The 15,558-nt window shown below is 34.4% G+C and overlaps 1 protein-coding gene across 1 annotated transcript; it reads right to left on the bottom strand.

The window, feature by feature from the left end:
- Positions 1-592: 592 nt before the first annotated feature.
- On the bottom strand, positions 593-5,913 carry LOC117239636 (heart- and neural crest derivatives-expressed protein 1-like). Its single transcript, XM_033505396.1, has 3 exons — positions 5,328-5,913; positions 3,902-4,539; positions 593-1,648 (listed from the first exon to the last, which is right to left on the bottom strand). The coding sequence occupies exons 1-3, from the start codon at positions 5,410-5,412 to the stop codon at positions 1,514-1,516; spliced, it is 858 nt and encodes a 285-aa protein (XP_033361287.1). The 5' UTR covers positions 5,413-5,913; the 3' UTR covers positions 593-1,513.
- Positions 5,914-15,558: the final 9,645 nt, after the last annotated feature.

Genomic DNA, 15,558 nt, shown 5'->3' on the forward strand with positions numbered 1-15,558 from the left:
AATACCGTATCGTTGTCAGATAAAAGTGCTGCAAATATTTAGTCTTGATTAATCGCGGCGCGTCTACTTGTTTATTTGATACTCAGAAAAATAATCTGCTGTGGAATGGTACTGAATGACAAACATGTCAAGGATGATTAAAGATCATTTATTATAAACCAATGAAAATTAATATACTGTACGCAACTCTCTCAAACTATACTTGCATGATTTTCTCCTAGAAACGAAGGACAGATGTTGTATGGATGTAGGGGAATCTTCTTTCCTTTCAATAGATGTATCAGCAACACGCTCAAATTAAGAAGCTGAACGTGGATCAAGTACCGGCGCCAGAAAATCCAAGAAATTTGAAACCGTCGCCGAGGAACAATGCTTTCTCAGCATGTAACTAAGGAAAACATATCTTTCAGACAAGTCAAGACCTCAACACAAGAGCCAGGAGAAGATCTATTTGACTGAGATTGAGAGCTCTTCCTCTGTTTACAAGCTAGACTTGGGATTGTTTCCGTTTAATTCTTACTACTTAATATTTACATATTTACTATTATATAATTTTAAAGCATATAAAATGTACGAGAGAATACCCGAGAGCTTAAGTTACTAGATACCCTATTTATTACTAGTGACTTTTTACTTTTTATACATTGTTAAAGATAATCTATACAAAAGTTTACAAGCATCTTAAATCAATTGACTTGCTTAGATCTAACGAAAGAATGATATCACTTAAATTCTTTAACTGATAAAAACTGTATGAAATTTTGATTTTCGATGAAATATCTGATATCCAAACTTGATATTATGTATGTAAGATCACCGATTGATTTCGTGAATTGATTTTTCCTTCAATGAAGAATAAAATGTTAAAGGTTAACGTAGAATAAAATGTGAAAGGATAACGAGGTTGACGTAAATTATTATCGACTAAGAAATAAGATACTCCTATTTACAGGCAGACCTATACTCGCAGACGCGTATTTACAAACAATCGCTTGTATTTTACAATAGACTTATCGACGCTTTCTGCGTTCAAATAAAAGTAATGCCCTATTTTTTATTGAGATTTAGCAAGTTCTGCTCGTAACAGAAATTCCAGAAATCATCAAAAGTGCGAATCTGTTAAAAAAAGTCTTTTAGAAAGAGAAAAGGAAAAGTAAAGGGACTAAAAGAACGATTTCGATTTTTCACCCGCTTATATACACTCATACACATACACAATACTTAGCGTAATTTTTACACTAACCTTATCTCGCAGCTATGTGAATAAATTAATCTTATTTTATACCGCAACATTTCGTCGATGATGTAAAATGAAAGAGTAACAAATATTTTTCTTCTTACTATTTATGTTCCACGAAATACTTGATAGCTGTCTAGGAAAAGTTGAGAATAATCGAAGTTTCCTGGCTAGCCACCAACATTGATCTAACTTCAATTTGTTCGGTTTCCCGATAACGACGGAAGAACAGAAGCCATAAAGTGTCAGAAATAGATAGATCGGGAATCGATGATCTTATTGCATCTGGTTGGTAGGCGATTCCTGCTTCAATTCGAGGGCCCACATATGCTGCGGCCAACCAGTTCGGCCTTTGCTTTTCGATGATTCCTCAGACCCGAGGCCTGATGCCTGGTGTAAATACGACTCGTTCTGCAATGAAAAATTGAATACATACAAAATACGTCTATTATAAAATATTTATATTCTCTAGATTTAAATATTATTTATATTTTTTTTTATTGTCGCATATACATATTTATGTTTTTATACCTCATATTTTTTATTTAAACTTTAATATATACAGAATATAAATATTTTATAACTATGTTTTATATCGTTGTCTATTATTACATTTAATATTTATTACTTTACAATTGTAATCTTTGCTTACATTTATATTTTTATGTAAATTCCAGTTACCTAAAGTTTGAAATTTATATGGTGGATATGACAGATCAATTGAAGGTTGAAACAAAGAAAGTTCTCTTTGGGTGGCGAGGAATTACAGAAAACAGGAGAAACCACGAAACTACAGGGTGGTCCAATAGTCATCTTCGAAATTTAAGTTACGGAAACGATCTAAGCTATAATATATAGTCGAAGAACCTTTGATACCTGGTGATCTAACCGCAATCCAGTTTATTCACCACTTCACAAAAATTCTTTTCTTCTCGTTCGTTAAATTTTTAGTCGATTCTGTCGAATTTTAAACGTACCAATCACTTGTTTGTCTAACTAAACATTTTACGTATAATATATTTGAATTCTATATTGCCAATTCCACTTATCATTAATTAATTCAAAGAATCGATATTAGAATGATATTTGAAATATACAGGAATATAAAATTCGTATGGAATCATACTGGAAGCATTCTGAGCGAAATAAATTTTAATCTCCAACATCTCTGATTAGGCTGTTTGACATCTCTAACAGGAATGGTTACTAAACATCCATTAAATCAAAGGAATATTCAGTTCTGTGTACAGCTAAAATTTGTCAAGATTATACTAAATTTCTCATTTTCAAATAAACAGAACAAGTTACACGGATGAAAATTTATTTGTTGCCTGGCATCGATAAACTTATTTTGTCACAATGCGGAAGACAAGTATGTTATATGCTGAATTGAGAACATTCGTTTCGATGGCACGTGAACACGATGAGATTTTTCTCCTCTGTCTTTCTTCATCTAAAAGTTTTAGTATGACAAGTTTAAGGTCGAGTTCTCAGGCGTCGACGAACGACGTCCAATTAAAGAGAACGATGTTTATTCGAAGGCAACGCTTACGAAAGTGTTCCAGGAGATTTAAAGGAAAGTAGACGAAGGGCATAAATTCGTAGTTGAAGTGCATACCGCCGATTTTCGCTGTGGAAGTACGCTCGAGGACCCTTTCAGAGTATTTTCAAGTTTAGACATCAGAATATGATTTTGAAGTTTTCCAAAAGAGATTTAAATTATTGATGATGTGTATTTATTTATCGCTTTCTACAATCTGAGATGTTTAGGTCATAGAACGAGACCTATTTATTATTACAGGATGAAAAAATATTTATATTTCCATACTTCAAATGTAGAAACGGATATTAACAAGCAAGATTTTCAACAAAATGGTAACGTTGTCTTATTAACAAATACGTAAATAAGTATGTCGCAGAAATAAGCAAATGGATAGTAAACGAAATAGTCTATTGATTATAACATAATAAACCAATATTTTCTCACGTTATTATATCTCACGTTATTATATCGAATATGAAACTCGTGAATATAACCTGTCTCGACTTGTCTGAATCTGCCTATATGGGATATCAAATTCGCTGCTACTTGATAGTACAGTAACTTGCTAAAAAATAGTCTATCATGCAATACGATACATTCTGCGTATGATAATATTTATATTGGAAATTTGTCTTCCGCTATATTGCTTTAAGACAAGTTTCAGCACGTCTAGAGCACATTACTATGTCTAAACAATACTCCTTTACGACAATCAATCAAAATACAAAAACTTCGCAATAAAATAAAACTGGCCTTCATTTTCACGATCGAAGCTTCCAAGTGTGAGTTTTCTAGAGACTCTGACGTTTTGTTAGTAGTACAGTTAATTTTATCAGAATTCGGTTGACACGATTGAACGTATTTTCACTCGGAAGTTTCGATTCTATTAAAGAGGCAGCTACGATATTTATATAAATTATATTTGTTGGGAGAGGAAAAAAGATATAACCTTCACATTCAAAAGTGCAGAAGTTCATTATTACAAATAATAGCTGACAGTGAATGTATATAATTTGATTTTTGTCGGTTTACTCAAACTGCTAGAAAGTAGAGCTGCTTCCTTATTGTAGCCTTTTAAATTCTAATTGCACCGTGAAAGCTGGAAATTTCTAAAAACTAACCTGATTTGCCTGAGCCGTCTTGTTCCTTCTGCCATTAGATAAAATTTCAGCGCGAAAGGTCTGCGGCTCTTCTCCTTCGTCGCTTTCCAATACCGCCATCAGGTATCCAATATACGAAGCTGCCAACCTCAATGTTTTAATCTTCGACAGTTTCGTATCCGCCGGCACATTGGGTATACAGTCACGAAGATCGGCAAACGCATTGTTAATACTTTGTGTGCGTCTTCTTTCTTTCTTATTCGCTGTATTCCTTCGTTTAGGCCTAACGACAACTCCGCCGTCTCTAGTTCCTTGTCTGAGATGTTGTTGAAGCGATCCATCAACTTGATTCATCGAAGAAACTGTCGAATAATCGCCGTCTCTTCTGTGATTTTGTTGTTGATGATGATGGTGATGATGTAGGTGATGATGTGAAATATCTTGTTGAGGTGGGTAAGGCAAATTGGGATAGTGTTGGCTGATAGAAGGGTGTGGATATTGTTGCAGGGATGAGTAGCTTGGTTCTTGGACGCCGATCTCTTCGATCAGGGGAGGCGTCGAGGCGGTGGGACTTCCGGCGCCAGAACTACCCCCAGAGATCCCGGAATCCGCGCCCCAGTACGTCGATTGGCTATCCGCGTCGGGCACGTTCAGCGGTCCTACAGAAGAGAAATGGAGAATTTTATATATCGAATGGCGAAGTGTGCAACAGTTTTTACTATATTTTGTTTTAGATTTTAATTATTATCTCGTTTAAGGAATATCGTTTCATTATTATGCTACAATTGCGAATGCGTTTAGTGGATTTATATCATTTTTTGTGGCGCTTTTTATTTCAGCGATTTCTTTTTCTTATTCATTTATTTATCGTGTTACTTTACTATTATATCAATTATCTTTTGCAACGCCTGCGTTATTCATTAATCTATTCTTTGAAAGTTTTGTAAGATAATATAATATATATGTGAATAACGAAATAGTTATTGAATGTTAATATGAAGATACTTTCTTAGACTTTAAAGATCTTCCTAGTTGTACTATTTTCTTTCTAATAATTAAAGCTTCTGAATCATCAATCCCATCACAATCTGAAGATTACTTAATATTCTACAAGCAAAATTCTTCGTGTTTCACTAAAAAAAATTGAACGATTCAAAATTTTGGAAATTTCGTCTATCTATATTTAGAAGTCATCTCATTTCGAAGCAAACACACGTATGCAAGTGGTATTCGAAATTATTTCATTTTGCGTAATGAAATTTGTTTTCTACGTTCTTTCAGTTTTAAAAGTACTCTTTAGTCTTTTTGTAGGCAAATCGCATAGCGATGCTATAAAATTCTGATACGATTCTCTTTATGATTCCCAGATAATAAACCGTATTAACTAACATATTAATAAAAGCTACAAGTAGATAAAAAAAATGAATATCTATAGAATAGAACTTACCATATGGTAATTGCGTGACGTAATTGTAGGGTTGATGCCATTGCGGATAATAATCCGGCTGCGCCTCGTAACCCCCGAGCATCATTGTAACTTCTTTTCCTTCACTTCCTTTCCTCGCACTGTCACAATAACTTCACCAATAAAAATCTCACTAGCGATCAGCGAATCAATCGCGTACAAAGTGGAGTCTGATTTTTTTAAATCTTTTTAACCCTGATTTAATTCTTCCATCAATCGCAGTTCTTCTACAACAGATCGTTCTTGAAATCGACTCCGAACAATTTTCTGAAAACCTCGAAATCTTCGTTCGTTGAGAACTTCGATTACACAAAATTTCCAAGCCCAATTATCTAAACGAAAATGTAATTTCTCTTGTAAGAACTCTTATAATTTCTCTTCCTTAACAACCCGAAACGATTGAGAAATCGGTTGGAATATTTCTTATCCGAAGGAAGGCATGAGGGATGCGACGAATGATGCCGCGTTTCACTGGTCACGAGGTCACTGCGTTTCCGGATGCGGTCCAAGTGCCACTGAGAAAAGAACGCCGAATTCGGAGGTCGCCTCGAGTGGCTGGGTTATTCCGTTTGGTACTCGAGCACGTCGCTGGTGGGTGTACACGCAGACTCCAGAGGGAGAGAGTCGAAGCTTGTGGAGAGGAATCAAAGGGCGGAGCTCGAGCTGGTTTACGCCCATGCAGCGCATATCGTTCGATTCAATTAAGAAATTGAACTGAACGGGGAATCAGCCAACACCGGAGTGCATGATTTATATAAATAGTGAACGCAGAGGATCCGATATATACCATGGATCTGAGATATATTGGACACGCTATAGTAATCTTCCTTTTCTTTGTTTTCCTTGTTTTTCCCTTAGTGGATGGTGGTGGTGGTGGAATCTTGAAATATAATAAAATATAATTAAATATAATAATAAAATATTTTTGAATTGATAATTTTTGTTAGAACTTGCTAGAAGACACTTAATAATTGTTAATGATTTTTTCTTCAAATGAATTTAACATTCAGTTCTATTTGTTTATCCCCCTTTCTCTGGTCATGCCATTTCATTTTCTTCTTCCCCATGCAATAAGTAAGTTTCATCTATTCGCAAAGCATTGTGGTTTTATATTAAACGTATTAGACAGGTTTTATAGTATTTATATAAATGTGGATACTGCTTATGTGATAACTTAACTTTCACTACGATTAGAGTTTCGACCAATTATGACTGCCTCTGTGTCACATTGCCAAATTCAAGAACAAGAGGATCATGGAACTATTCGTGAACATGCCTTAAATCTATAATTAAACGTCAAAGAAAATTGGGTGCATCCGTCTTCAATAAATACACTTCCACGAATTTCATCCAAGAGCGTCCTATTTTAAAATTCGTTGGCGCACTTTTAATCCGCAGTGTCGGAGCAATACCAGGGTGGGGGATGCTCAAGTGGCTTTCGATAAAGGGTTGTCGTAATTAGCGGCAAAAAGGACTGAAAATAGTAGTGGTCAGCGCACGATCCTCCTCCACAGCTTGGAGCTACTTTAAGTGGCTTTATCTGTCTTTTTCCCAGGGCCGATGCTTCTCCGGATGGCAAAAAGCCCCCTCTGTCAGTGTGCGTTACCGTCAACGCGTCGTCGCTCCACTTTTTTACCGATTCTTGCTCGCGCGACTCAATGTCGAATAAATTAACATACTTATCTATAGTTTGAAGCTACGCCCAATGTTATCTGAGGGATTAAAAGTGGATTTAACTTTATTTCCAGGGCAATGTCTCGATTGGTTCGATGGAAGAAAATAAGAGAAGGGTCTTTGACATTTATCTATCTTGTTTGTTATTCTGATTTACCTTTTTATGCGCAATATTATCCTTGATACTTACTTTCTGTGCAGTGAACTAATCATTCTTCTATATTCTACATCATCAAACTTCCTTTTTTCCCTTTTCGATTTCTGGCGAAGGCTATATTACATGTTCTGACGATAGATTTCACACGTCTGACAGTCGACTAGTTCAAAGTGAAGTTTACGACGATAAAGATGATTTAAAGGCAATTTTCTGAGAACCAGGTCTTTTTCGGTCACCCTTCATTCCCTGGTCAAAAGGAGAATCTTCGGTCGGTATTTCTTGAAATGCGACACCGTTCGAATTTTTATTAACCCAGATCAGGGATTGCGTCCCCTTGACAACGAGCTACTGTGAATGTCGGCCTGGAACGAACAAAAAGGGTTTGTTTATTATTCCAACAGCCAAGAGTAACCTTTCCTTCGGCTACCACTCGTTCATTACCAATCAAAGTCTCCGTTGTCTTCATCCTTTCCATTTGTTATATAGGATACGTATATTAATATTTAGTCTCCCATTAATTAAATCGAAACAATTTGCAATTAATGAAATAAAAATGTCTATTTCTTCTACGCCTTGTTTCTTCTAAATCCGTTCCAAAATTCATGTTTCCCTAAAGATACAACTCGTTAGTATTTTTTATAACACATTACTATCTTAGATATTTATAATTTGAGATATTTTCAATTTTCAAAAATTTGAATAAAAATTCTACGTTTCACAAATTTATTTTTCTTCATTACGATATACAGCATATTTTGATTTTAATATGAACACGGTATGAATGAACTGTGTATTAGAAGGGTCGCTTGTAATATTCGGTACTTTCCTTAAAAAAAAAAAAAAGACCATAAAGAAAAAGGAAGGGATATCTTTGGTATGCTTACCGATGGCCCGTTCACGGTTTAAAGGGCTACCGGATTTTCATGAATGAACCCAGCGAGCGGACGTAGCAAGAGGAAAAGGCAACCGGTTTTAAGGATCGTCTACCAGTTTATGATATACAGAGGACACGTGTACGCGATCCCAGTGTTTATGTTTTCAATTTGTGACACCGGAACGGATCCGAAATCTGGCATGATTGTGGATCTCTTTAAACAAGTCATCCTGGCCTAACGATCGTAACTAATTTGTATTCTTTCTTGACCCTCCACCCTAGAAGATTTCTCATTTTCTTGGAATTTCTTTCTGTAAAGTTGGCGAAAGTATGTTAAAGATATAATTTCGTTATAATTGTGCAAGATAATTTTGTATATTATTTTTTGTTGTAATATTGCATCTTTGCAGGTTTTTTGTCAATTATTTTGTGAAATTTTTAAGGAAAAATTTGCAAGATGTAAACTGAACTATCTAATGTTTGGAAGTATGCAAATTCAAAAGCGGAAAATCGAAAATTTAAAAATATGAAAGCAGTAATTATGAAGTTTAAAATTTTGAAAGCGAAAATTTGGAAGTTTAATTTTGAAAATTTTTGAAATGTGATAATTCGAAAAACTGGATAAATCTATTTTAAAACTGCAGCCACTCCATAAACTGATATCCAGACTATACAGGAAGTTGAAATGCTGATTGATTTCAATATTCTAACCTTTAACTTCTTTCTCTATTTCTGTATTTATCGTATATTTTGCGAGTTTTTCTTAGAATACTAATTTAAAACATGTATATAGATGTATAGATTAATGGAATACATTCGGCAGTACACAATAGGAGATACGGCAGATACATTAAAAAGTCTGCATAAATCAGGCTGAATTAATAAACACGTTCCAGTCTACAAGAATTAGCCAAAACGAAGTTACTGAATAATTTTTTCCTATACATTTCACAGAACAATAAAATTCCTCTGCTCTTTTAAAAATGATTTTACCTATATAACTTCTCGATTGAATACAATAATTTCGTGATATAATGATAAGGTAATTAGAATAAGACGCTACATTGTCTGCTATTTCTCATATTAACATCAATTAATCAACGCTTCAATTATCCTGCAATATTCATAAAAAATCGAAATTTTCACACGTATCCGCATAATTACTTAATTACTCAATTACTCGATCAATCAGGATCTATTACCAAGTTTTATTTTCGGTTTTCCGTGGCTGATTCGTAACGCTCGATAGTTTATCTGTCTTCGTCCTTCCTATAGGAGCTCCATTAATACTCGGTAACGCAATAAACTATATTTAGGGGGCGGCATGGCGTACACGTAGTATGATTTGATATCTCCTGAAACGCCACATGGCCCCTCTGAATTTCTCTCTTCCTCTCCGCAACTGCTGTCTTAACCTTATTCTTTCTCGCTTCCTTTTTTCATCTTCCCTTTCATTCTACCTCTTTCTGTTCGATCTTTCATTTCTTTCCTTTTCTTTCTGTTGGTAGCTCACCATTTATATAGCCGTGTAAGTCGTGCTCCTCTCTGAAAGATTAACTTTTAATGACCATCGATCTCTTTATAAATCTCTCTAAAATTTCTTGCCACTTTTTTGCGGATTGGTCGAAGTTCCTTCTGAGGCGATGATTAAGTTAGGTGAATAAAGATTGGCAAAGTGACATAAGTATATAAATTAAGTGGATGGAACTAGTTTCATTTGTTTACAATTGAGGTTAGGACACTCTCACTTTTTTTTCTTTTTTTAAATAAAAGCTTGTCATATTGAATATGTCATAGTGAATTTTGTGAATTAATCAAAGATTATTCTTAAGAAGCAATGACGAATCGAGAATTGATGTCTGTTTTGGAAAGTTGCACGGGAAGTGCGATCGTCAGGGGAAAAATGAAGAAAGATGGGAAGAGGAACCACGTGTCATCGCGAGAAAAATAAATAAATTTCTGTTGCTGCGTTACCGACAGAGCGCAGAACACCGTGGTTCAACTCTTTGTTTACGTCTGCTGGCGTTTTCCGAAAAAATAGCCTACTTAACGACGGAAATAATAATTAGTAGACCGGGCCGTTCCAGAAACTCGAAGCCACGAGACTGGCACGCGTTTCGCGCGGAAAAAATTGTCCCCTAAATGGGTCACTTCATTATGTCAACATCAGAGTGATGAAATTTTAATGAAATTAGGAAATTATCGTTATTGTTATTGAACAGTTACAAGATTAAGCATGTATACTTTGGTTGTTATTGTCTTATGTATATTTATCAGACTCTGTTTAAAAATGAATCTATTAGATATTCGTTCATCGTTGTCCTGAAATATTAACAGAATGCAATAAAATGCAACAAAACCATACATGGTTTTTCTCATATGTTTACCTCACTCTCAATTTCAAAGATTCAAAACCAGCCACCGTTATCCTAAGCTAACTAACCATGATACTTCTAATCAACATTCTACCTCTCAATTCTCGTTATCGCCGGAAGTCACTTAAACCTTGATACATATATCTATTTAAGTAATAATCGCGACAGCTCCACTCGTGAAGGGTAAAAGAAAAAAAAATTGAAGGAGCGTGCGTCGCATGGTTGAGAAGAAGAAGTGGGGACCAGCAGCTTCCAACCACGGAGTGGCAGGGTCTCGTATCAGTCCCGTGGGTGCGTGGTCGTCCAATTCGGTGTCTGCTACTCGACACAGGGGTGTAAAACTGGCGAGGGGACACACGCACCGCACCGAAACGACGCGCCGTCGGCTTTTGCGTTGCTGGAACGCAATCCAGAACACCTTCTTCTAATCACCCTCTAATCGCTCCTACCTATATTTGTGGGAAACCGCACCACACACCATCTACATAGGCGCCACCTTGTGATTTGTGAATATACTTGAGTTGTCCCTTCCGATAAGTCATTCCTTTTTTATTGTATTTTTTCTTGCCTTTCGATTCTATGGTCTTGAAAAGAGGTGGGATGGTTTTATTTGAAGATTATAGGGAAAGATATTGTCTTGAGTGTTGTTCCCTTCCAAATCTGAGGAGAACATACATTAGGCTGATTAACGCTCTTTATATGTAAATTTTATAACTAGACTGCAAATGTTTACGTAAATTTATATGCCAGAATATGCCAGAGGAAATTAAATTTGAATGAAAGTTTCACCCCATAAATTGTTTTACGTATTTTTGTACATTATGTGTATCCTTTGTGTTTTTTCAGCTTTAAATATTTCATAAATGCATGAACATTCGTAGTTTATGGTTGATCCGCAGATCTGGTTGATTAATGACTTAGTACTTAGTGTGTATCTAGTATAGATTGTCATATCTTCTATTCCCTGATTAAATTAATATATACTTGTATTTTGCGGTTCCATTACTTGCATTACTTCCAAGAATAGAAAAGAGTTGATTTGAAGAAATTGTCCCGGAAAAGTGTGGGTCTAAGGAAAGGCGTGGTAATCGGCCGCCTAGCATCAAAGAGAAGAAATTAGTCGTGTTCAGAAGTGGTCGGTCGATCGCGCGGCATTTCCCTTTGACAACATCTCGGGGTCTGTCAAGAAGTTTCTGCGACCAGACTGGCAGCCAGCCACTCGACCAATCACTTTCTCCCCTATCCCCTAGAAGAAGAACCAAAAATAAAAAAATAATATAAGGAAAAAACGAACATAGTAAGCGTTTAGGAAGAATTCCGGAAAAGAACAGAGCTGCGAATAGATATGTTTTAATAGTCAATTTGGAAATTAAAAAATTTAAAGTTTTATAAAATTAAAAAATTTAGACACTTGGATCGAGCTTAGAGAATATTTTTTAAGAATTCAAAAATTGATTTGGAAATTTACAAATTTGGAATTTAGATTTATTTTTAACTATGTATCACATGGAATTGGTAATTAATGATGGTATTTCAGGCAATAATACTCATAACAATATATGTACCTAATTAGAAATTATGCGCTGTTGATAACTGTAACTAATTATTTAAGCATGGATACCATGTCTGGCAACAATCGAGTATAAAACCAGATGCCTTCTGTTATCACTAATAATTTATTTCAGTTTTTCTCTCCAACTTTTCCGAACTTTGTCGTACATGTATGTATAGGTTTACGAGCCTGACTCATTCGATTAACATTCTTCGATAATGTAGCTTTTGATCCGTGCAGCCACTTAATGACTCATACTTGTGTAATACATCGTTTCATTTAAAAGCATTATACATACTTTTGAAGTTTTTCGAAAAAACAATCACGGAATTGTTGGACGATTGATATATTAAAGATTGATGATTGTTTCTAAAAATATTTTTAGTTATGATTAAATGGGGCTATTAAAGCGATATTTATTTTGTTTTGTTAATTTGTTTTAATTAGATATTAATTGATGCGACATGTTGGAACAGCACGTGTGACTGTAGAGCAAGGAAACAGGTGCCAGGTTACGTATTTATGCCACAGGTTATCCCTAGGGATAGCTACCGTTTAGGGTGAATCTCTTTGACGTTACAGGATATTCTAACCTCTATGGTCGAAACATCGAAAATACTGCAATTAATTCTGTCATGCCGGAAATCGTGGGCATTAAAGTTGAAAAATCTTGGTTTTCACATGTTCCCCGGGTTATTGATTACGTGTATACTCCTCCGTAAGAAATTAAAAGTTAAATGATATTTCGCATATTTCTGGATTTCTCACTGAAAGTAAAATATTACTGATAACAATTGACTTTAATTATTATTAGGGATAAATATTAATGATAGTTACAAAATATATAATGAAATATTATAAATATTAAATAAATAAATATAAATAATAAAATATGTAATGTAATAATGAAATATTTGGAAATTAAGTTATCAAATTAATCCTAACCTACATTCATCTATTCTTCATTCGTATTAAACTGTATAATTCCATTAACAGAAATTCATTTGATTACATTACTCGATTCTTATTACTTGATTTTGTTGATTACATATTTCCGATTAACATTTCACTATTTGTTATCTACAAAACAGAAAAAATAAAGATTAGTAAATGACAAGTCTAAACAACAATATTTCAATTATCTTGTACTCAACAATAAAAAACGGGATTGATCAATGTCGAGCACGCCATTTTGGTACTAATGGGTGAAGAAGAGTCGAAAAGAGCCGCTGAAGAAAACGAAGAAGAAGCTTGTCAAGAAGGGAAAGAAGTCGCCGGTTACGCCCTCGTTTCAAATTACTTGACGATGAGATCGGCAGCGGCAATGGGCGTCGATCGGTAGGATCTCTTACATGAAACTCGATACAGATCTTTTTTCTAACGACTAAATGCTTGGCAAACTTTTTATTCAAAACCTTTTACTGCTTATTCATTTTTCTATTGTTGAGTTGTCGAATTTGAAATATAGCAAAGACATGTGTATTGGACCCAGCTATTTCTTTCACCTATGATTTGACTAATTTGTCAGTTTACTTATATATTCTATTTGACAAAAATTGGGATTATGCAAGAGAATTCAGATCTTGCTTTTATTAATCACTTAGCAAGGAAATTATGGAACAGAAGAAGGATGGAAATGTTTAGAAAGCTATTGAGGAAATTGGAGCAAAGGATAAGTTTCTCACGTGGTCCTCAATATGGTATCTACATATATTGGGACATAATAGCTGAAGTTGACCTTGGAATTTCTCTGGCGCCAGTCTCTTACTATGGATTTCGTAGAAAATTTACGAGTTTTCCTCGAGTTTCGTACACCGTAAGAAAAGAAGAGAAAATAATCGTTGACGTAGGTAAAAGTCTCGTCCCTCATGTGCAACCACTTGAGCTTTTTTACGTGCCTCTTCATATTTCACACTCGAACCTCCGATTCGTCTTCCTTCTTACTTTATCTTCTTTCTTCTTCCGCGAACCTTTTCACGACCTGTAGGTCCCTTTGCGAAACTTATTTTTGTTTCATTGAAATGTCTCCTTTTCTTTTTTAAGTAGAATATAATAATTTTAAAAAAATTATTGCATTGCTATAAATAAAACGATAATGAAAGAGGTATGTTATCGGATATAGTTTTTAAGAAAAGTTGTAATTCATTTTTAGTCTGATAAAGAAAGACCATAATTTGGATGATTGCTTTTTAAATGAAACAGGGATATAAAATTTGTGACAGGATGAATATAAATAAGATATAGTTAAATTAATAAGACAAAAAAAAATATTTCTTAATATTGAAAATTTTTAATCGTTATGCGGCCTTGACTGTTAGAAATAGTCAAATTATCCTAATTTCTCTAATTTTTAAGAAAATTATTTTTTTCTTTTTTTAAGTCTACCTTCAAATTTATTTCATCAATTAATACATCTACAGATTTTTACAATAATGCAGATGAATTGTTGCATTCTTACCACGCATCGACATTACTCTTTTTATCCTTCATTTCTTTATTAGTTTTATCATGCATTCATTACTCATTGTTCGCAGATTTTTCCAAAAGGAGAATGTACATAGATGCCAGATATTAAGCCGTTTTTTTTTTTTATTTAATTCTTTACACCCACAATTTGTCCAGTTTGGATATTTGGTAGAATTTTGTTAAGCCAAGTTATGTTTCCTGTTTGCCCAGGAAGTTCGATGGTCAATTACAAAGACAGAACAGATTTATTGTATTCTAACCTAACCTTTAGGGTCATAGATGCGGTCTCAGTGAGCTCAGCATTATGCGCCCTCGAGCTTCGGGTTACCATTTGTTGCGCAGATTGTCTTTCCTTGGTGGCGCGTGACACAGGTTAAGCTGTCTTGAAGAAGACAGTTTTCTTTCATTTCTTTGGTTTCCTTAACTCAACGAAGGAGGTCGGCGCCAGTCTCATCACGGGATCCCGTCGATATCGCAGAAAGAGACACAGTTTCTTTAAATATAGGGATCGGTGTCCAGGAAATTGGAGACTGTCTAACTCACAATGTGAAAAACGTTGGTCTGGAATTCGACTTTATGTCTTTGAAACTTGAAACACCAAACGGAAGTTAGATATACAAAATTTACTTTACACTACGACTTCTTAAACGGAAAAAAAAATTTTTTTTTATTTGGTAGACTATTTACAATCAATTCTCGTTGAGAATTATAATTAAATTCTTTTGGTACTGTAACTTGGATTATAATAGTTTATAGTATGTTTGATTCTAGGAAACTGAAAAATTGAGAAAGAAAAAGTATCTTCTTTTTTCTTTTACTTAGATAACTCGGAAAGAATTTAAGAGATATTTTTTCTTCTTTTCGTTCAATCACTTAATTTATTTAATTCTATCCTCTACACCATAAGGTTGGTAACATAATCTATCATTACGCATTAATAAGGTAATATGTAGTTTATCTTGTTGTACATCTTATTCTAGTTACCTTATCATTGCATCATTAATCATCGTATTATTGTAATTCTAGAGACTCTAGACATTTATTAAGCATCTGATCAAAATTCTAATCTGAATTTAATATAGAAAGAAGATAAAAAAATATTTGTAGTAATTTTA

This window comes from Bombus vosnesenskii, unplaced genomic scaffold (genome assembly GCF_011952255.1).
Source record: "Bombus vosnesenskii isolate JDL3184/JDL3185 unplaced genomic scaffold, Bvos_JDL3184-5_v1.1 scf7180000013262, whole genome shotgun sequence".
Lineage (NCBI taxonomy): Eukaryota > Metazoa > Arthropoda > Insecta > Hymenoptera > Apidae > Bombus > Bombus vosnesenskii.